This window comes from Pan troglodytes, chromosome 10 (assembly GCF_028858775.2).
Source record: "Pan troglodytes isolate AG18354 chromosome 10, NHGRI_mPanTro3-v2.0_pri, whole genome shotgun sequence".
Classification (NCBI taxonomy): domain Eukaryota; kingdom Metazoa; phylum Chordata; class Mammalia; order Primates; family Hominidae; genus Pan; species Pan troglodytes.
In genome coordinates, this window is record NC_072408.2 from 76,302,311 (window position 1) to 76,325,923 (window position 23,613).

The 23,613-nt window shown below is 37.5% G+C and overlaps 1 protein-coding gene across 19 annotated transcripts in view; it reads left to right on the top strand.

Annotated features, from left to right (window-relative positions):
- FRS2 (fibroblast growth factor receptor substrate 2) overlaps positions 1-23,613 on the top strand; it is a 115,403-nt gene that overhangs the window by 85,879 nt on the left and 5,911 nt on the right. For 14 of the 19 annotated variants that reach the window (XM_063786917.1, XM_016924915.4, XM_016924916.3 and 11 more), the window contains 5 exons: positions 12,506-12,600; positions 19,338-19,429; positions 20,663-20,849; positions 21,611-21,769; positions 22,461-22,624. In XM_063786917.1, the coding sequence (XP_063642987.1) occupies positions 19,364-19,429; positions 20,663-20,849; positions 21,611-21,769; positions 22,461-22,624 (576 nt within the window). In that variant the 5' untranslated portion in view covers positions 12,506-12,600; positions 19,338-19,363. Of the gene's footprint in view, positions 1-12,505; positions 12,601-16,827; positions 16,976-19,337; positions 19,430-20,662; positions 20,850-21,610; positions 21,770-22,460; positions 22,625-23,613 lie in introns of all 19 variants that reach the window. The other 5 variants (XM_054663392.2, XM_054663389.2, XM_063786920.1 and 2 more) reach the window with 1 other exon arrangement.

Genomic DNA, 23,613 nt, shown 5'->3' on the forward strand with positions numbered 1-23,613 from the left:
TGGATGTCTCACAGACATCAAAGTACATTCAAAACTGAGCTTATGTTTTTCTAAATCTTGTGTCCTTCCTATGTTCCCTGGCTCAATGTATGTACTGTCAACCTCAACTAAAAATGTATTTTCATTGACTCCTGCTTTCCTTCCCAGTCTAATCAATCATCAGGTGTTATTAAGGCTAGCGCTTAAGTATCACTCTAATCCATCCTTTTATTTTTTTCCATCTTCATTGTTTAGTAACTTAATTCAGTCCTCATAGTTATTGCATGCAACAACCACTTCCAAACCTGCAAAAACCATATGAAGTGTAGGGAGTGTTGGTAGGAAATATTTTTAACTCAACCTGTGAGGAAATACAGATTCAGAGAAGTTAAGTAAGAACTCAGATCTCTCTAGTGTCTTACATATTTTAACTAAGTCTAAAATGAAAGGCTTTGTTTTTAGCATTCTAAATTTCTCCAGAAGACATTATCTCCAATAATACCAGCCCGGGCGGTGGAGCAAGACCTGTCTCAAAACATACAATACCACCAAAGCCTTTCATTTTAAATTCTAATGTAGTGTTTAAAGTACATTTAGATAGCAGAGATATTGTATGCCATTTGTCAATTACATGAGGATTAAAACCTCACCTGAGCCATACTGCACTTTCTATTTAGAAGGATGAATCATTTCTGGGAATACAGTTTTGTAATTTACATGTGGAAAATTTAAAACTTTAAGGCTTCAACATGAGTATTTTATGTACATAATTATAGGAAACCAATATTCTTTGTAGCTGTTGAATTAAGTTCAAAGACCTTTCAAAGATAATTCGAAGTCTTTTTAAAAAGATTATTTAAAGTACACAGCTTTTCAGCCAGTATTGGTGAAGAAACATTTTGAGAGTATGACGGAATAAGACATCTTCTTAGAAATTTCAGCTGTTTTTTGTTGAGATTTGTTCTCTTCACATGTGTCTTTAAAAAAAAGAAAAAAGAAAGGAAGAAAGAAATATTCTCAAAGTTGCTTTCAAATCCCAGCACTTTGGGAGGCTGAGGCAGGAGTATTGCCTGAGGCCGGGAGTTCTAGACCCCTTGGGCAACACTGTGAGACCTTGTCTCTACAAAACATTTAAAAAATTAGCTGGGTGTAGTGGTATACGCCTGTAGTCCTAACTACTTTGGGAGGCTGATTCGGGAGGATCACTTGAGCCCAAGGGGTTAAGGCTGCAGTGAGCTTTGATCGCCCCACTACACTGCAGCCTGGGCAATGGAGCGAGACCCTGTCTCAAAACAAACAAACAAACAAACCCAACTACCAAATTATATGTTATTGTAAGTTGTTTTCAGAGGGATGAGCTCAAGTGTAGTTATGAATGTGGCTCTTCAGAATTACCTTCACCATGGAAGATTGATATATGTTTAAATTAAGATCCAGATAAATATGAAGGAAAGCAGACCATGAAACCTTTAGAGGAAGGATGCATATTGGCTTTGTTAATGTGGTAGAGAGGAAAACTGAACATTCTAAATTTGGCTTCTAGTAAAATTTTGATTGATTTCTTCACCTTCATTTCCCTATTGAAAAATGGGGAAAATAGTTCCCAGCAGTCTGCATTATGAGATTGTTTTTTAGATCAGTATTTAAGAAGGGCTCAAAAGAACATCACATCAGTCGCGGATGCTCTGAAATCCTACCACTTGATAGTAACTATCTTCAACATCTGGGAAGGAGTAAAGAAAAGATGGTCCAAACAACTTTTCATTTCTGTTATTTGTAATGCGTTGATAGTTCTTTCATTGACTGTATGGCATGTTTTATGGATCCTAAGAAACATTTTCCAGTTTTATTCACTAAAATTTGGGTGTGTCTTACGATTAGTGGCATATTACAGTTAAATTGACTTTTTTTCTTTCTCAGTGGTATATAAAATATCAGTCTTAAAATCAATCATCTCTGGCCGGGCACGGTGGCTCACGCCTGTAATCCCAGCACTTTAGGAGGCCAAGGCGGGCAGATCACCTGATGTCAGGAGTTCGAGACCAGCCTCAACATGGAGAAACCCCGTCTCTACTAAAAATACAAAATTATCCGGGCATGGTGGTGCATGCCTGTAATCCCAGCTACTCGGGAGGCTGAGGCAGGAGAATTGCTTGAACCTGGGAGGCGGAGGTTGCAGTGAGCCAAGATCATGCCATTGCATTCCAGCCTGGGCAACAAGAGCGAAACTCCGTCTCAAAAAAAAAAAAAAAAATCATGTCTCAGCTTTGATTAAAAACAGGATATATGTCTATTAATATTCAAAATAACAACAATAACAGTACAGTGACCACCATACCTGAGGATCACTTTTTTGGTAGGTAGCCTCTACTTTCTTAAACACAACCAAGAACTGGAAAGTAAGAAACAAAGGCTTCTGATGCTTAAAATCACTGTTACAGAACTCATGAAGTAAAGGCCAGGTACTTAAACTTACAAGATCCCTTTGCCCTCTGAGTGTAGTGTCTTATTTTGTAGGTCATTAAGTTAATCCTAGGTATCTTATTACAGAGTCCACAGGGATTCAAAAGAGTAAACTGTGGGAGGCTGAGGTGGGCAGATCTGAGGTCAGGAGGTCAAGACCAGCCTGGACAACATAGTGAAACCCTGTCTCTACTAAAAATACAAAACCTAGCCAGGCGTGGTGGCGCATGCCTGTAATTCCAGCTACTTGAGAGGCTGAGGCAGGAGAATTGCTTGAACCCAGGGGGCAGAGGTTGCAGTGAGCCAAGATCGCACTGTTACGCTCCAGCCTGGGTGACAGAGCGAGACTCCATCTCAAAAAAAAAAAAAAGTAAACTAAAAAGGAATGCATTTAAATGTTTATTAAGTGGTGGTTCTAGGACTTACTGTACTTTCTGCTGAGAATGAGTGACCCATAAATAATTAAAAATTATTTTTTAAAAATAACACAAAACTCAGAACAGGCCACTTAGAGCTATTTTTTTGTTTTTGTTTTTGTTTTTAGACGGAGTCTCAGTCTCACTCTGTTGCCCAGGCTGGAGTGCAGTGGCACGATCTCGGCTCACTGCAACCTCCGCCTCCCAGGTACACAAGATTCTCCTGCCTCAGCCTCCCGAGTAGTTGGGATTACAGGCGCCCACCTCCACGCCCGGCTAATTTTTTGTATTTTTAGTAGAGACGGGGTTTCACTGTGTTAGCCAGGATGGTCTCGAACTGCTCACCTCATGATCCGCCTGCCTCAGCCTCCCAAAGTGCTGGGATTACAGGCATGAGCCACTGCGCCTGGCCCACTTGGAGCTATTTTAGGAGGAGCTTGCAACCTATGTCAGTTACGCTGATTACAGCTTAGAAGAAATTTCTTATCAAAATGTAATCTGATTGCACTAGCACTTTCTTTAAGGGACAATATGATTGTACCTTTAAATTTTGATTGGAGAATATTGTTGATTAAATTTTCCCTTCTTATGGCTTAATGGAATTACTAGAACATATTTTTCCTTGAAAGTATCAGGAAAAAAAAAAAACAACTTTTGGGAGGCATCTGTTACACATCTGAAATAGGATTTGATTCTGTAATTCCAGTGGTCTCTAGACCTAGATAATTCTACCCATGTTGCTAGATGGCACCAGGGTGCCATTTTTAGGCCTTAGGGCTAAGGAATGGGCGTAGGTGGTAGGGAGGTGTTAGGAAAGAAGTAGGGAAGAAAAACTTTGGGAACATATTGTGGTACTGAAGACTGTCTCTAGGAGTTCTCAGTGGGCAGTTGCATACCAGGTGTCCAGCTGCATTATTTATGTTTGAAGTAAACCCAGGCTGTGTATCTCCATGAATTCATAGTATTGGGGGCTTTTCAAGACATTCATTCCCCTAAGATGTGGATTTTGAGCATAGCTTGTTGGCCTCAGGCACTTTAACCTGAGAGTAGATGTTAAGTTCTGCTTGTTGGCAGGTTTCCAGCATTTACTCATTAGAGTTTCCCTACTTAAATGCTCCTGGCAGTTTCCCTTGGCCACTGTGTTCTTCACAGTCTGCCCAAACGTGTTCTGTATGTAGTCTGCTTTTGGGCTCTGCTTAGACACTTACAGCTTTTGTTTCTAAAGAACCCTTCAGTAAGTATTGATTTGTATTTTCTTTAGTTAATAATTCATTGATTATAAAAGCTATTCAAACACTAGAAAACATAAAAAGAAAAAAATCCTTTTCATTCTACCACCAAATGAATCAGTGTTAACATTTTAGGGTGTGTTCATCTAGTCTCTTTTTGTGGGTTTATGTATTTTATGTGGAGGTAGGGGAGAGAAAAATAGGTGTAAAACATTATTTTTTAAAAATGCAAATCCTCTCAAGTTTGCTACTGGGTGTGAAGAGCAACTTTTAAAATAAAATTTTGTAGAATAATTTTAGAATGTTAAGTTGCAAAGATAGCACAGAGATTCCCATATACCCTTCACCTAGCTTCCCCTAATGTTAACATCTTACATAACCGTGACATATTTGTCAAAACTAAGAAATTAATACTAGTACAATACTATTAACTAAACTACAGACTATTTACATTTCTTCTGTTTTTCTAATGTTCTTTTTCTGTTCCAGGATCCAACCTAGGGATACATATTGCATTTAGTGGTTTGTTGTTTTGAGACAGTGTCTTACACTGTTGCCCAGGCTAGAGTGCAGTGGCATGATCACAGCTCACTGCACTGTTGGCCTCCTGGACTCAAGCGATCCTCTCACCTCAGCCTCCCCAGTAGCTGGGATTACAGGCGTTCGCCACCATGCCCAGCTAATTTTTTTTTTTTTTTTTGTAGAGACAGGATCTCACTAAGTTGCCCAGGCTGATCTTGAATTCCTGGGCTCAAGCAGTCCTCCCTACTTGGCCTCCTAAAGTGCTGGGATTGTAGGTGTGAACCACGTGCTCAGCCCAGCTTTATTTTTTTTAATAATAGTTTTTTTTTTTACCTTTTTTCGTTTTTCTTTTTTTTGAGACGGAGTCTCACTGTCACCCAGGCTGGAGTGCAGTGGCGCAATCTCAGCTCACTGCAACTTCTGCCTCCCAGGCTCAAACAATTCTCCTGACTCAGCCTCCTGAGTAGCTGGGATTACAGGCATGTGCCACCATGCCTGGCTAATTTTTGTATTTTTAGTAGAGATGGGGTTTCATCATGTTGGCCAGGCTGGTCTCAAACTCCTAACCTTAGGTGATCTGCCCGCCTCAGCCTCCCAAAGTGCTGGATTACAGGCATGAGCCACTGTGCCCAGCCCTTTTTTCTTATACTTAATTTTATATCATGAACATTTTGTCTTTGTCATTAAATAGCTTTTGATCAATACTTATTTTAAGAGCTCTGTAAAAGTTAATCACAGGGATAGATGTGCTCGGATGCAAACTTTTCTGGTAAACTTTTTGTTGTTGGCATTTCATGAGGGGGAATGTTACAAAACGTATATACAATTGACCCTTTAACAACACAGGGTTTGAACCGTATGGATCCACTTATAGATGGATTTTGTCAACCAGAAAGTATTTGTGGGATGCGAAATTTCCATATACAAAGGGCTGACTTTTCATACACACAGATTCCACAGGGATGACTGTGGCACTTGAGTGTGCACGTGTTTTGGTCCATACAGAGGCACTGGAACCAATACCCAGATACACCAAGGGATGACTATACAGAACAAACATTTTTATTAGTGGGATACTTGAATCGGGTGTGTTAGATTGTAACAGATATTTTGAGTGCACTGCTCTAGAAGTAGAGAATAAATAGGCAAATTTAGTTTTCTTTGAGAATATATTTAACAATATTTTAGGTTGATTTAAATGCAGAAACATTTAAATGAGCTATTTGTGAAACAGTTTGTTTTGGGGGTTATAGTTGCTTGGCATTTGGCATAGCTTCTTTTGATCAGTGTGTGTGTGGCGGGGGGGCGGTGTACACATGGTATACACATTTCATGTGCACATAGTCAATATTAGACTTTAAAAAAAAATTAGAGATGATGTCCTGCTATGTTGCACAGGCTGGTCTCAAAGTCCTGGCCTCAAGCAATCCTCCTGCCTCAGTCTTCCAAAGTACTGGGATTACAGGCGTAAGCCAGCACACCTGGCCCATATTTAGACTTTTAATATTAGTCTAGTAACATATCCACCTGAGTTTGGAAATACAGATTTATAGTAAATTGTGCTTATACTTTTCTATATTCAGTTTTGAAAAATATCTTTTAATTTACTTTTCTTTCTTTCTTTCTTTCTTTTTCTTAAGTCTCACTCTGTTACCAAGCCTGGAGTGCAATGGCGCGATCTCAGCTCACTGCAGCCTCCGCCTCCCAGGGTCAAGCGATTCACATGTCTCAGTCCCCTGAGTAGCTGGGACTACAGGCATGTACCATCGCACCCGGCTAATTTTTGTATAGAGACGGGGTTTCATTGTGTTGGCCAAACTGGTCTTGAACTTCTGACCTCAAGTGATCTGCCTGCCTTGGCCAAAGTGCTGGGATTACAGGCGTGAGCCATCGTGACCAGCTTTTGTTTACTTTTCTGTTATCCAACATTAATGTTTATTTAGTTCTAGGTTAAAGTATCATATATAAAAAGTGAAGATGCCTAGGGATTTTCTTACATGTCTTTTAGTGTTTTATTGATGTTTATGGTTTGAATAATATTAGTTTGTGTATTTAACATGAATCTTGAAATTAGAGTGACTTGGATTTAAATTTTGTTGTTTTAAAAAATAAAGCCATGAAGCCAAATGCTTTTTAAGAACTATTAGGTATACCATGTTAAGGAAAATATTATAAAATTCGTACTGTGGTTTTACCTCCTACAGTTGCTCAGTTTAGTAAAAACTTCATTGCCTATAAACATGAGTGTAATAGAAAAAACTGAATTGATTTTAAGTTACTTAGTGATTACATTAAGAACAACTTGGCATTTATTTGGGAAATAACAATTCCTTTGAATTTCACAGTATTTTTTAGTAAATGGGTATTGGGTTAAAGATTTTGTATGATATGTGTTTTTCATAAGTTAAGTATTTATTATGCTAGAGTTCTGTCCCTGCTAAGGGATTAGTGTTTATTAATAAATTTCTAAACTGGAGGTTTATTATGAAGGTTAAGTGACCCTTTATTAATTTGACACAGTTGTAAGATTAATACATAGAAATTATCACTGAGCTAAAGAATAAAAACATGGAATTTTGATCTACAATGTTTACAGAAAACTGAATGCACTGACTCTATGAGATCAAATCTATTCATTCAGATTTTCAGAGTTCATGATAATCGTTTTCTAGAGAGTACCTCTACTTTCTTACTGCTACCTTAAAAGCACACACCTTTGCTTTCTGTGGTGCGATCTGTGAATTTTTAGTGGAGAGAGCTGTGTGATTGCTCATATAGAATGTTCATCCTTTTGGTGTTGCTAGAGGATGGTATTTGATTTCCCTGTATATGTTTTTATACTAAACTAAGAGTTTCTTTGAGAGTTCTGAAGGTTGATTTTGTGTGTGTGTGTGTGTGTGTGTGTGTGCGTGCGTGTGTGTGCAGGTGCATGCGCGCTAGGATTGTTGCCCTTGGTACTGATGACCTTATTGAATTAGCTAAGACAGAGTGACTCATCTGCTGGATTTGCACATATCTTAGGGCAGACATTATGGGCGCTCCAATTTAATTGTCTAAATTTCATCACCAGTGTTTCTTCCTATAGATACGTACCAAGATTAACAATGACTCCAAGATAGAGTTATGACCAACACTACTAAAGGCAGAGATAGTATTTTGTATCATCTTCCATTTTAGCTTTTTCTTTTTTTAAAAAGCTAGTTTTTTAGCAAACTATTTTAGTAACATTTTCTTAGTATTTGCCAAATACCCACACAAAATTGTTTTATATATATGTGTGTGTGTGTTGTTTTACCCACAAACAAATGAATCTCTATATATATATTGTTGGATTTCTGTTCCTAAAAAACAAAATACATGATTAAAAGGGACTTTGTCAGATTCACTGTGAGATATGGGGTTAAAGTGTGTGAGTTTTCTGGGTCTAGAAGGGAAGAGGGAATCTGACGTTCAGGTCATTGTACAGTGACACTGCAAGTCCAGTTGCTGTCGGGGGAATGTTTATAAATGGATGTTGTGCCTTGAAGGTTAGACTTTGGACATCACAGACAGTAAAACACTATTAATTGTATTCTTACCAATGTTAAGTTAAATTCTTCTTGTATGTAATCTCAGTTTTCTGCCTCCATGGGAAAGTATTCTGGTAGGACATTAGTGGTTTATGTAAGATTTTAAGGGGAAATGTGAATTACCCTCAGTAGTACGAACTGACCCTTGGTGAAATGGCCATGTGCCTTCTTTCCTACCTATCTCCTAATATTTTCCCATGCACACCCTACATTCCAGCTCTGAGGAACTACCTGGTTCTCCTGGAGGAGGCCGTGTTGTTTTAGGTTTGGGGGGTTTTGCATGCTTTCTTCTTAATTTGGATTGCCCCTGCCCTAGCTAACTCCCATCCACCTTTCAGGACTCAGTATAGGGACCAGCTTTCCCAGGGAGACTTTTTTGATGCTTATTTCTGTCTTTCCTTCTGTTCTGTATTGAATGTTTTGATAGCACCAGCACATGGGTCTGCAATTCTGCCACATACTCATTTTCTTATCTGTCTCTCCCACTAGACAGTAAGCTCCTTGGAGTCAGGGAATGTGTCCTTTATCTTTATTTCTAGCACTTAACTCAGTGCCTGACACACAGAATAGGTGCTCAGAAAATACTTGGTAGAATGCCTCAGTGTATGGATAGGGAAATGAATTAATTCATTGTTTAATTTTCTCTTTAATATTGATAGTTGCTTAAAAATCATTTTTATCTGCTAAGTAACCTTTTGTTAGCTTAATTCAAGCAACTATGCCTGAAATAAAGAAATGCCACTTTAGGCTGGGCAAAGTGGCTCACACCTGTAATCCCAGCACTTTGGGAGGCTGAAGTGGGAGGATTGCTTGAGCCCAGAAGTTCGAGACCAGCCTGGGCAACATAGACCCCTCTTAAAAGAAATGCCACTTTATTAATATTTTAGATTTATCCACAGAAAAGTGAATTGATGACAGTTTAAATATACATAAGCATATGCTTAATCTTTCTTGATCATACTGGTTTTACTTATCTTTTATAGAGAAATGAGAGGAATCTGGTTTAAATTGCAGTTCAGGGAATTTTGATTAGATATAATTGCCAGAAATTAAGGTACCAGATATTGAAGTGATTTGTAAGTAATGTAATTGATTTTTTTCAAGAGTTAAAAAGAGGGGGTGAGTGGAGGGTTATGAATTATGAAGCAGTTCATCAACATTGCCCTCAGATTAAAAAAAACTAAAGAAAGATCTGTTTAGGAATGTGCAAATACAACCATATTCATGGATGGATGCTTAAAAATAGTCACGTACCTTTGTAGTTTTGTGTATAGGTGTGTACTTTAAATTTTCACCTAACAAGGGAACTGTTGCAGATGTCCTTGCTTTTGACATAATGGCTCTGATTTAAGGCAACTAGCAGACTGTACTGAGAATCTCCCCTCCTTAGCTTTTTTTTTTTTAACTCTTTTTCAGAATAATATAAATAATTCAGAAATCTTTGTCAGTGTTAAGAATTAACAGGAAATTAATGTGTATATTAAAAGACCTACCCAATGGTTTAAAAAAAAAAAACAACCAGACCGTGGACACAACACAGTTTTTGAATGCCATCCTCTTGATTGTTTTAATATAATAAAACATGGCAGTTTCCTGTGCCCCAAATTTAGTTATGTTGCTGTGCTTGTAACTATAGACATTCTTTCCTGGTTGTATTTGAACAAAATTACTGTAGTATAAGCCAAATTCCCCCTCATTGCTAGTGAACCAAAAGAGCACATATACCTTCCTAAGCACCAAATTTATAATCATACTTGTGAATAGAGTTCAGTGTTCTCTTTCCATGTCATTCTGCAAGAATCATATTTAGAATAATTTAGGACAGCTTTACTAAATTTATTAATGTAATACTTGTTATAAGGATGTGCTTAAGTTCTAGATTTTCTGTGCTTACAGTGCAAACGTCTTCTTTGTGAAATAAGAGACAGAATTTTACCTGTAATGGTGATATAATAATGCCTTGTCTTTTAAAATGCTATTAATTTTAGAAATATCTTTATATCCAGAGTTTTTTTTGGTTTTCATAGTAGCTCTGTGAAGTGGGTGTCCTAATCTTACAAATGAGGGAATGTAGGCACAGAAAGGTTGACTGACGGTCAAAGGCATGCAGCATTGTAAAATAACAAAGTATTGTTGTTTTCACAGCTAACATGTACTAGTGCTTACTATATGTTAAACACTGTTTTAAGATTTTTGTGTGTATTAATTCATAAGTGATTGGGCTTTGGTGTCAGATCAAAATTTAAGTCTAGCCCTTCTGATAAGTTCTTGACCTTGGGAAAGCTACCTAACCCTTTTAAGCCTTGGTTTCCTTATTTGGAACACAGAAATAATGGTAGTATGTACCTGATTGGTTGTTTGGATTAAATGAGATAATCCAAATGACTCTATGTGTGGCATACAGTAAGGTAAATTAGTTTGCTATAGAAAAATAGGGTGGTGGTAGACAGCATTTAGTGTAATTTTTAGCCTCTTGGTAAAATTGTTTTCTTTTTTACTAAGTATCATAGTCAATGCAGTTATATATACCTATTTTATATAAAAATACTGGTGTTAAAAAACAGTAAGATTATAGTTCCATATAGTGCCCATAACCACCTCTTCCCTTACTGTCTCCTAATTATCTTTTAGTTCTTAGTCTTCCAACAGTGGGAAGAAACCAAAGGGGGTTAAGAAGTCTTAGAGAGTGTCTGAGGCATCCAATGGACACCCACGGTCCATTGGGTTATGTTCATTCCAGGAGTACTTTGGTATGTCAGTTGCTTGGAACACAGAATGTGTTTTCTTGTAAAAAGTATCCTTCTAAATGAGGCACAAAAAATCTTTACTCCCTGATACAACTGACATGCTGGATATTTGCACTGAAAAACAGTAAAAGCAAGCAAAAACTCTGCAATACATTGGCAGCATTAATCAAAATAATTAAACAATAAAATTGAATAAATATTGATTCTCAAGAGATTAATTTCTGGAAATTCATGTAGGGACTTTTTAATGTTTTTAAGAGCTTAATGAGTTGGTACACTGATTCTTTAATATGTTTAACTTCATTTCAAAGCTTATGACTTTTCATTGATAGTTAATAGGTAGATCACTATCATTTCTCTTAATTTTATGTGCAGTCATTAAATTCATTGCAGGATAAGGGTTGGAGAATGCTTATAAGTGGAATGAAGAATGAGAGGAATAGAGATATTTCTGACTTAATTGGCCAAAGTCCCCTAGAATACATTTTAAAAGAGTCGGGCAAAGAGAGTATATATTCACCTAAAAGAAGTGGTTTATGGTAGAATTAGTTCAGCCCTGGGCAGTTTTCCAAGCCAGAGATAAAGCATGGCGTATATTTGAGCTCCTGGAGAAAAGAAAGGGATAATAAAGAAGAGGGACAGGATTGCCACCCACCTTAAAGTGAGATGTAGCAGCATCTCACAAGGAGTGTAAGCCAACACCTGGCATGCTGATTTTATATATAAAATTGAAGTTCAGAGTTGAAATTGTTGACTGTGGGTACATGGTTTTGGAAATGTTCATTTTGGCTATCAATCATATTCTCTAGTTAATATGTAGATTAAAATGAGACTATTCCCATAACCCCTAATAAAATGCCTGGTACAGAGTAGGTTTTCAGTAAATTTTAGTGTCCCTGTTTGAGTGAGTTTGAGTTTTTTTGTGCTGTGAAGGGTAAATAAATTGACCAGAAATTTTTCAAAAATATATTGAAATCTCTTGTAACTCTGGACTGTAATTTATCACTGTAATGTCACTGTTCTGTGATTCTGTGGCATGCTTGTTCATACGTTGATTTTCTGATTTACTGATTTTTCTGAACTGGTTTTGGAGGGGTCTTGTGGAATAGGAAGATATGGGGGATGGATTTTGAAGACAGCTCTTCAAGAGGAATTATGGTGAGTGAGGTTTAGGAAATGTCACTGGGGATGGAGAATTAGTCTGCTACTGGCTAAAATGGGTTTTTAGCGGTGGAATGGAACCTTAGAGGTGGTTTAATCTAACCCCTCATTTTACAGCTATGGAGATAAGTATAGAGAAGTGAGTTGTGCAAGTATTATAGCTGTAGTAGAGAAGCCAGAAACATCATAGAACTTAGACTATCACATTTTTACTTTTTCTTCTGAAAAAGAATGATAACATGTGCATATTATATTACTTTTTAAAATTGATGTTATATGTTAAATACTTTTTATTCAATCTTTTAGACTTTTGAGTTTGTTTAAATAGATTAACTGAACTAACTGTACTGCCAGAAAGCTCATAAGGAATATTATTCTTTAGAAATGAGAAATTCTCAATGTTTTTATTCTGTTTTTAGGTTAAATCAGCAAACAAAGAAAACATGGTATTTTGAAATATGATTAAACTCCTGATGCTGCAGCAGAGGCTAAGAATATTAATGGCCAGATCTAGGTAAGTTGAAGTTTATTTATTTTTTACATCACTAAGCCTACATTTACAATTATTTTTTATTTTTATTTTAAATACAGATGAGGTCCTGTTATGTTGCCCAGGTGGTTTCTAACTCTTGAGCTCAAGCGATTCTCCACCTCAGCTTCCCAAAGTGTTAGGATTACAGGCGTGAGCCACCACTCCTGGCCTATAATTTTTTAATGAGAGAATTTAATAATGTTTTCTTGAACTGCAACCATTTTTCTTCCTGATTGCTGACACCACCCCCCTGCTCCCAAAGGATGAAGATAAATGGCTTTAATTAACTAAGACATGTTTACTAATTTAAAGTATTCAGCAAACTTGTTATAGCATTGCTCTTCCCAAACAAAAGCTACCTTTTATTTTATTTTTATTTTTAATTTAATTTAATTTTAATTTAATTTTATTTTTTGAGACAGAGCCTTGCTTTGTCGCCCAGGCTTGGAGTGCAGTGGCATATCATAGCTCACTGCAGCCTCGACCACCTGGGTTTAAGTGATCCTCTCACCTCAACCTCCCAAGTAGCTGGGACTACAGGTGTGTGCCACTATGCCCAGCTAATTTTCTATTTTTTATGGAGACAGAGTCTCACTGTGTTGCCCAGGCTGGTCTTGAACTCCTGGGCTTAATTAAGCAGTCCTCCCACGACAGCCTCCCAAGGTGCTGGGATTACAGGTGTGAGCCACCACACCCGGCCTACCTTTTGTTCTTAAATGTACCCTGCTTACTTTTGTATGTTGCTGTCTTGAGTGAGCATAATAAAATCATTTGTGTTTTTGCTGAGTTACAAACTTGGAGGAGTGTATGCAAATGAGATCACATGGTTGTTCCTGAAGTGTTTACAATATTAATGCATATTATTAGGTGTCACATAGCTCAGATGTAGTCTTCAAATATTAATCTGGTGGTCATAAATGCAGAATATCTAGTATCTAGCCTTTTCCCTTGCCTCAGAGTTTGTGGTTTAGGAGAAAGAATCAGATATGTGGATGAAAACTTCACATTAAAGAAGTTTCCTTTCAGGAATTGGAAGATTGGCCACAACTGCCTATGTTCCAGCTGTGTCTATCCCTCACTCATGCTAAGCCTGTTCTTTAGCCTTACTGAGGCCACCTGTTTTTTTGTTTTGTTTCGTTTTGGGGTTTTGCCCCATTTTGTATTTTGTTAGCTCTCTTCTTTCTTTACTTCTTTCCTGACTGGATGTGATGATCTGTCACTTCAAACCCCTGTATTGCCAACATACTTTAGTATCCTTGCCCTCTTACCCTCTGACCGTGGCTCAGTTGAACTGTCTATCCTGTGGACTGCTGAGCACTGCTAGCAAAACAGCATAATCTTGCCTCTGCAGCCTCTGCAGCCTCTGCTGAGTTCTCATCTCAGCCTACTTAATAATCCTGCTCTCTTTTCTTGGGTAGCTCCTCGGTGACTAATCCTGCCATTCTCAAGTCCCTCATTCTACAAGCCTTGCGTTCTCTTTTACAAAGGAAATGCAGGGTGATAAATATTACCTACTTCAGCCTCTTTTCTATATTCCACCCACCCTTGTATCTTTGCTCTCTCCTCAGAGAATGAAGCATTCCTCCTTCTCTGGGTAAACCTCTCAATCTGGGCCCTGGAACTCATCTCTAGTATCCCCCTCTGTCTTGATCCATCAATTAGCCCTTCTCTTTTCTTTGTTTTTCCTATGTTTTTAAACTTTCTTGACCTACTGATTATAAGCCTGCATAAATCTATGTCATCTTAAAATACGTAACTCAAGTAATGTATTCTCTTTTGAATATATTCACACCCTAGCCCTCTCTATTCTTTATTTTCTCAACCAGTTCTTCAAAGACCAGTTTCCATCCTCTAGGGGTTACCTCTTTATCTTCCACTTGCTCACTGTAATTTGGCATCTGTCTCTGCCATGGATGGTGCCCTCCTGCTTGATGCTTACTTTTCTTATTTTGTACTATTCTGATCTTTTTTTTTTTTTTAATTCCTTCACTGGCTTCTCTCTACTCCTGTATTTAAACACATTTGTATTTCCCCAGAATTTCAACCACAGACCAGTCTTCATACTATCCTTGAGCCAGTGTTCAAGAGCTTAAAATGTGACATGTGTTCTAATGTTTTACCTTCTCCCTCAAACACATACTTATGTACTTAACTATTGCACTTGGACATTTCCCTGGGCTCTCAGTTTAACATATCTGAACAAATCATTATCACTTCCTCTTGAAGACTACAGTTTTTTGTATCTCAGGTAATAGAACCCTGGCACCCTTCGTCTGCCATGCTGGAAACTGCCTCTGTTTTCCATTATGTCAAGTCAGTTCTTTGGTGCCACTGACTTTTCCTCTTAAATGTTCCTTAAATTTATTCTTTTCTTCTTCATTCCTACCATTGCTGCTCTTGTTTTAGGTTTTTATAATATTTCATTTTTTAATAATCCCAAACTGATTTTCTTTCCTCTGAGCTAAACTCCTACTTAAATTTATCATACATATGTTTATTTAAAATGCACTTCTGACCGTCTCACTTTTCTACTTAAAATACATCAGTGGTTTTCCATCATGTGTAGGATAAATTCCTTTCTCTTTGGCATGGCATACAAGGCTTTCATATCACATATTAGGCATTTCATTAATTATTGTTGTATTGAACTCAAACATTCAGTGTGGATAGAGTCCCCAAGTAGGTTGCACTGCCACTCATATATCACTTAATGGTGGAGATTCATTCTGAGAAATGTGTCATTAGACAGTTTCGTCACTGCGCAAACGTCATAGGGTGTACTTACACAAACCTAAATGGTATAGCCTACTATACACCTAGGATATATGGTATAGCCTATAGCTCCTACTCAACAAATCTGAGCAACATTACTGTACTGAATACTATAGGCAGTTGTAACACAATGGTAAGTATCTGCATTTCTAAACATAGAAAAGGTACAGTAAGAAAACTATAAAAGAGAAAAAATGGTACACCTGTATAAGGCACTTGCCATGAATGGAGGTTACAGAACTGGAAATTGCTCTTGGGTGAGTTGGTTAGTGGGTGGTGAGTGAATGTGAAGGCCTAGAATGTTATCGTACACTACTGTAGGCTTTATAAAACTGTACTCTTAGGCTACGCTGTTTGTTCAAATAATTTTTTCTTCAATAATAAATTAGCTTACTATAACTTTTTTACTTTATAACCTTTTAATTTTTTGAAACTTTTTGACTCTCATAATATTTAGCTTAAAACACACACATTCTACAGCAGTACAGAAGTATTTTTTTATATCCTTTAAGATTTTTTTCTGTTTTTAAAATTTTTAATTTTTTTTTTAACCTTTAAAACTTCTGTTAAAAACTAAGACAAAGACACAAACACACACATTAGCATGGGCCTATACAGGGTGAAAATCATCCATATCACTGTCTTCTCCTCCTCCATCTTGTCCCACTGGAAAGTCTTCAGGGGCAATAACATGGAGCTGTCATCTAGGAAAACTGCACCTTCTTCTGGAATACCTCCTGAAGGACTTGCCTGAGGCTGTTTTACAGTTAATTTTTTTTTAATAAGTAGAAGGAGTATACTCTGATACAATAGTGAGATACATAGTATAGTAAATACATAAACCAATTACATAGTCATTTATCATTATCAAGTATTACGTACTATACATAATTGAATGTGCTATAGTTTTATACACTGGCAGTGCAGTAGGTTTTTTTTATACCAGCATTATCTCAAACACATGAATAATGTGTTGCACTGTGATGCTGTGATAGCTATAGTGTCAGTAGCTGACAGGAATTTTTCAGCTCCCTTGTAATCTCAGGGAACCACTGTCATATATGTAGTCTGTTGCCAACCAAACATTGTTATGTGGCTCATAACTGTATATCCCTGCCAGCACGAGAGGTTCTACCTTAACAGGTAGCTTATGAAGATGCCAAGTGGAAGGATGATTTTCCTGCTCCTTTTGAGAAAAAAAAAGTTTAAAAACGTTCCTTTGGAGCATCATCTTTTGAAGCAAAAGCCATACTGTAGTAATCTTTTAGCTCTTCATATTTCACAAGGAGGTCGGGGAGAACGAATATGTACTTTCAAGAAGACTTTTAAAAAATGTCTCTATCAATTATCCCTTTACTTAAAATTTCTTATATTACTCATCCTATAATTTATTAATATTAAACATTTACTATTTTTTAAAAAATTAAATGTTTATAGAATATGTGCCATGTCTGAGGCAGGAGAATCTCTTGAACCTGGGGGGCGGATATTGCAGTGAGCCGAGATCACGCCATAGCACTCCAGCCTGAGCAACAAGAGCGAAATTCCATCTTGGGGGATTTAAAAAAAAAAGAATATGTGCCATGTAAGTTGGTATGCTTAGTGCCCTGGAAAATAAACAAGACAAGATTTCCTGTCTTTAAAGAGATCACAGCAAAGTGGATGGTGCAGAAAGATAAACATTGCAATAGAGTACGATAAAGGCCACAATAGAGTTATGCCATTCTATTGTGGGAACACTAGAGGCAGGCTATCTTCGAGTTAACTGGAAGATCAAGTCTCAAATCTAGGGAACATGTCCCTAGCTTGTTCAGGCTGCTTTATGGTTGGGCCCCATTTGTCTTCCAGTCTACCCTGTAGTCCAGTCATACTGAACGCCTCACTTTCTCCTGAATGTGGTGTGACACTTCATGACTTTTGTCTGTCTCAGGTGCTTATTTCTCTTTATTTTGCTTAGCATGTTGTTTCTGCTCTTCTTTTAAATCCCAGCTCAATTAGTGCTTCCTGTCCTGCCTAACCCAGAAAGTTAGTTGTTCCCTTTCATGTGCCCACAGTACTCTGCTCATATCCTAATATAAGGTTTATCACAGTGCATTATCTATTTACATCTCTCTCTCTCTCTTTCTCTCTCTCCCACTTGATACTCACAGCTCTTCAAAGACAAAGATGGTGACTTATGTGTCCTTGTACTATGATACTTAGCTGGCATATTAGTTAAAGCAAAAATACCAAATATCATGAGTCTTAATTAACTTTACTATTATATGTTATCATATACACTCTTGGTTTATACGCTAGTACACTTTTTCATTTTCTTAATACTTATACCTGCTAGGGATCCTTCACATTTGTTTAATACAGTCCATTTAAATCACAGGTCCTATAGCACCTTCTGTATGCTAGGTATTGTGTTAGGTATTAGGAATGTAAAAATGAGTAAGGTTCATCCTTGCTGACAAGGGGCTCACAATGAAGGAGAAAAGACAGATAAACAGAGACCTGCCACAATTTCTACTCAGTACAAAGTGTGATAGATGCTATGATACTAGGAAGCCCAGGGTGCTTTGGGTTAGCATATGCATGACGGTCATACATAATAGTATAACTTGCCTAGTTGCTTGGAGTCAGGGAAAGCATCCTAGAGGAACTGCACTTTGAGTTGAATCTTGAGAAAGGAAAGAAGCAGAAAGGGAGCAGCTTGGAAGGATGTGAGAGACCAAGATGCTCTGGGGAAACTGCAGCTTGTTTATTCTGACAGGACTAAGAATAGGGCTTGAAACAGAAAGCAGGGAGAGTCTAGACTGGATCTGTTAGACAGGGATTACATTGTATCTGATCGGATCTATCATACTGAAGAGTTTATACTGTTAAACTGAAGATAGTGGAGAGCCACTGAATAATTTTCAACAAGCTTCAATCAAATTTATGTTTGTAACGTTTTGTAGCTTCTGTGCTTCCTTCCCTCCTCCTTTTTCATATATTGTCATATTCTATCTGATTATTTCCCTTGTTTGTAAGTGATGCTTTGGAGTTTTGTCTGCTCAGTTGGAGTGTTCTTAAACACTCAATGTCAGGTATATAACCACTTACCTCTAACCTTCTATGGGAAAGGAGTATTAAATAGACATGCTATATCAGTGTTGCCAGTATTCTGTGTGTTACTTTACTGCTTAATTTTGAGTTGTCTTTCTCTTTTACCAATGCACTATTCGAAATTTGATTTTGTTTTAATTACCAATGAACTCTTGTCTTGTGGAGACATAAAAGATACTGCAATGAGTAACAATAGTCAAAATACCTGCCAAGCCAGAAGTTCACCATCCCTTTGGTGATTTTTTATTTAAAGAACAAGCCAGGTCTGGTAGTCCTGTAGTCCCAGCTACTCAGGAGGCTGAGGCAGGAGGATCACTTGAGCCCAGGAGTTTGAGCCCAGCCTTGGGCAACATAATGTCTGCCTGCCTGCCTGCCTGCCTGCCTGCCTGCCTGTCTCTGTGTCTCTGTCTGTCTCTCTCTCTCTGTCTCTCTCTCTCTGTCCCTCTCTGTCTCTCTCTCTCTCTTTAAAGAAGGACATGAAATTCCTGATAAGCCACAAAGGGTTAATTTCATTATTAACTCTTGAACAAAAATTAATTATTTAGGTAATATTATATATGAGACATTAAGTTGGTTTGTTTTTTAGATGATTTTAGAATAGGTGACCTTTGCAAATTTAACTAGAAATTTGAGATTTGTTTGACATTATTAATGCCTCACAAAATGTATTCTCATTATTACTGAGTAAAATCAACTAGCTAGTTGTATAAAATCTAGCTGCAGCCATATACCTTGTTGGACTTAATTTTCTGCATCAGAATAATGTTTGTGTTAGATGATTTCTAAAGTCTTTTTCTGTTTACAGTTTTTGTATCCTTCATCTAATAAATTTTTCCAAATTATTTTTCATGTAGTGCACACATGGTCTTCTGAAGAAGCCATGGGTAGCTGTTGTAGCTGTCCAGATAAAGACACTGTCCCAGATAACCATCGGAACAAGTTTAAGGTCAGTAAAACTGTTTGAGTTATATATCTTACTGCCTAGTTGGGTGTTCTTCTTTTATTTCACTTAACATATCTTATTTCTGGCTTTTATCACCAAACCTTTCTATTTCCCTTTCTTTCCACCCTGTCTTTCTTGATTTAATAAATGATGACAACATTTTCTTACAGTATGGAATTTTTTTTAGTTTTCCTTCGGTCCTCTGTATCTAATTAGCCATACCGTTCTGGTAATACTGTTTTTAAAATGCCATTTTACGGGGTGCCTTTTCAATCTCATCACTATCTGTCTTTCAGTTATTATTTTCATGTGTGCCTGTGTGATTTCTTAACTGGACTCTACCTCAAGTCACCCTCTGATTCATCCTGTAGTCACCATCAAATTAATCTTCTTCTCTCATCATTCACTAACCTCTTTGCTAAAATTGTGTGGTGTTATTTTACCTGTAGGCTAAATGCTGCTATAGCTGTTTTGTGTCTGATAATTTGACCTCGATCTGTTACAAAGAATAGCCTTGATCACACAAACCTAGGTGTAAGTCTGTCACTTTATAAGCTTTGTGACCTTGGGCAGGTTACGTTATTACTGAGTCTTAATTCCATTTTTGTACAATGTAGTCTAGGATTGTTATGAGGGTTAAATTCATGTAAAGCTCTTTTCCTACTCCCAGGGGAATAGTAACTTCTCCCTAAATGTTACCTACTGCTCTTAGTCTTTGGACGTTTTCTGAAGCTCAGCAGTACAAAGCCTTTCCTCATATGAACTCTGTGCCAATCTATTTTGGTGTCTTTGAAAGGTACTTTTTTGTTCTGCTTTAACATTGTGTCTTTATGATGTCCCTTTATCTCCTGACCCACTAGATTTCCCCTCTGATTTTATTTTCTGCGTAAATTTATTTATACTAGCGGTCCAGCTAAAGGCCCTCCTCCTCTTAAATGAAGGTGTCTCAACAACCTTAGACCACAGTTCCTGCCTTCTGCAGCCTCTGTTGCATTCATTTGTCAATTAATCATACACTTTTGTGGTATTGACTTTGTGTTTCTACATTTTGTTTCCCCAGTGGGAATGTAAATTTCTTACAGATCTGAACTGAGTGTTACACGGCTACGTAGTCCGTGCCTCATACACACATTGGTTGATGAATGAACTAACAAATTACAAATAACTAATTAGCAACAATGCATTTTCCTGACGAATTGGTGACATATTTGCATGACTGTCACCTTCTTTTTTTAGGTCATTAATGTGGATGATGATGGGAATGAGTTAGGTTCTGGCATAATGGAACTTACAGACACAGAACTGATTTTATACACCCGCAAACGTGACTCAGTAAAATGGCACTACCTCTGCCTGCGACGCTATGGCTATGACTCGAATCTCTTTTCTTTTGAAAGTGGTCGAAGGTGTCAAACTGGACAAGGTAGAACCTTTGTTTTTTTTTCCCAAATATTGTATTTGAAATTGTTTTTTCAGCTATTCTGTATACAAAGATTAAATTAATATTTTTCTTCTGAAAAAAATCCCAAAATAAACAGATTGTTAAGGAAAGATATAGTATACTATGTATTAATTTATCAACTGTTTATTAAGCACATTGTCTATGTGAGAAATTTTGGCTCATGTTAACTTTAAGATTTTTCAGTAAATGATTGGGTCAGCTAAATTGACAAAGTGTCTTTATCATTGATTTTTTTACTACCTACTACTTGAATGGCCTTGACAAGTTACAGGACTTCCATTGAATGTTAAATTTCTTCTCTATAAAAGGGAAATGGTAATACCTATCTTTTAATTATTGTAATAATTAAACAAGATAACAATTGGAAAACACCTAGGGGCTTTCCAAGGGGCCTGTTACATGGCAAATGATCACCTTGGAATAGTGAGTTGGGCTCCCCCTGCTGTTAAGAAACAGACTAGCGTAAGTGCGCAGGTCTTGATTTCATTAGCTTTATTTTGGGCCATCTCCCTTAGATGAATGAAAATTATTCTGTGAACTTTTGGCGGGGGTTTGTTTTGACACAGGGAATAATCATTAATTTATCAGATATTTATTTAAAAGGGATTTCTGACTCTTGGTGCATAGAATGCTTACTTTACAATTCTGCTGTTTGTCAAGTGTTCCTATAGTTTTTTTTAAAGGTATGTTAACTATTTTTCCCTTTTGGTTTATATTTGTAGGAATCTTTGCCTTTAAGTGTGCCCGTGCAGAAGAATTATTTAACATGTTGCAAGAGATTATGCAAAATAATAGTATAAATGTGGTGGAAGAGCCAGTTGTAGAAAGAAATAATCATCAGACAGAATTGGAAGTCCCTAGAACACCTCGAACACCTACAAGTAAGTACCCCTTTTCCCTTTCACATTTTGAATAACAGACGTTTAGTTGTAAGCTATAGATTGTGGGTATTTAATCAATAACACACTAGAAATCACCACTGGATAACAGAAGTATAATGGTTGTCAGTTTTTAAAAACAGCTGTAGGCCAGGCGCGGTGGCTCACGCCTGTAATCCCAGCACTTTGGGAGGCTGAGGCGGGCAGATCACTAGGTCAGGAGATCGAGACCATCTTGGCTAACACTGTGAAACTCCATCTCTACTAAAAAAATACAAAAAAATTAGCCGGGCGTGGTGGTGGGCACCTGTAATCCCAGCTACTCGGGAGGCTGAGGCAGGAGAATGGCATGAACCCGGGAGGTGGAGCTTGCAGTGAACTGAGATCATGCCACTGCATTCCAGCCTGGGCGACATAGCAAGACTCCGTCTCAAAAACAAAACAACAAAACAACAAAACAGAACAAAAAAACACAGCTGTAGTTCTAAGTACTTCAAATATTTAAAAAATGAAAACATTCAGTATTTCATATTAGGTAAAATATGGAGTCGGGGGTAATACTGTTTGTGCTCTGATTTCTGCTGTCTTGGCAGAAAGACCTCCTATAATCCTCTCAGTACAGATTCGATTCTTACTCATTTTTATTCTCTCTGCCCCGCCCCCCTTTTCCTTAAACCAATAAACAAAAACTCAGCTCCAGGATTTGCTGCTCAGAACTTACCTAATGGATATCCCCGATATCCCTCATTTGGAGATGCTTCATCCCATCCTTCAAGCAGACATCCTTCTGTGGGAAGTGCTCGCCTGCCTTCAGTAGGGGAAGAATCTACACATCCTTTGCTTGTGGCTGAGGAACAAGTAAGCACGTGCTACTGTGTAACAGCAATAATGATTGTTCAGAGTTAGGGTATCACTGCGCTAATACTGGAAGATTTTATTCGGCTTGAAGTTTAACTTTATCTGTTTGTAAATTACTTTTGTAGTGAACAATCAGAGGAGATAGCGTATATTTGCTGGTTTATGCTCAAATATATGCGGGTATTCAGGGGAACTTAACATTACAGTAGCTTGTGGGTTCACAGAAGAGGTACATCTATAGATTAAGAAAGGCATAACTAATGGTCAGTTCCCATTATAAGAATGTCCAATGGATTAAGAGTTTATGCTGCTTTTCATATTTTAGCCATTATAGTCAGTGAACTACGAGTAGGAAGGTAGATTTTGCTGTTAATGTTATGGAGTTATTTAGTGTTCCCGAGTATGCTAGTTTTCATGTGTGGAATGAAGTATCTGGTTGGAACCTCTGTATTAATTAGTTATACTTATGTTTTGTAAACCATATGTCACATTAAAAAGTTTTTAGTGTTTTTAAAATCAGTTTCTTTGTGTTCTTTACATAATGAGTTGTTATATTATTTACTGTAATTACATGAGTCTTGGTCTGTCGCCCAGGCTGGAGTGCAGTGGCATGATCTCAGCTCACTGCAACCTCCACCTCCTGCGTTCAAGCAGCTCTCCTGCCTCAGCCTCCCAGGTAGCTGGGATTACAGGCGCAGGCCACCACATCCAGCTAATTGTTTCATATTTTTAGTAGAGACGGGGTTTCACCATGTTGGCCAGGCTGGTTTTGAACTCCTGACCTCAAGTGATCTGCCTGCCCCGGCCTCCCAAAGTGTTGGGATTACAGGCGTGAGCCACTGTGCCCGACCCTTGTAAATATTTTTATATTATCTCCCCAAAATACTATTAAGCTTTTCTAAATAGTGATAATTTCTTGGTGGCATTTATTTTATATATATGCATTTTACAGAACTCTTATTAAATCTAGTGGAGTTAATCTTCTTATA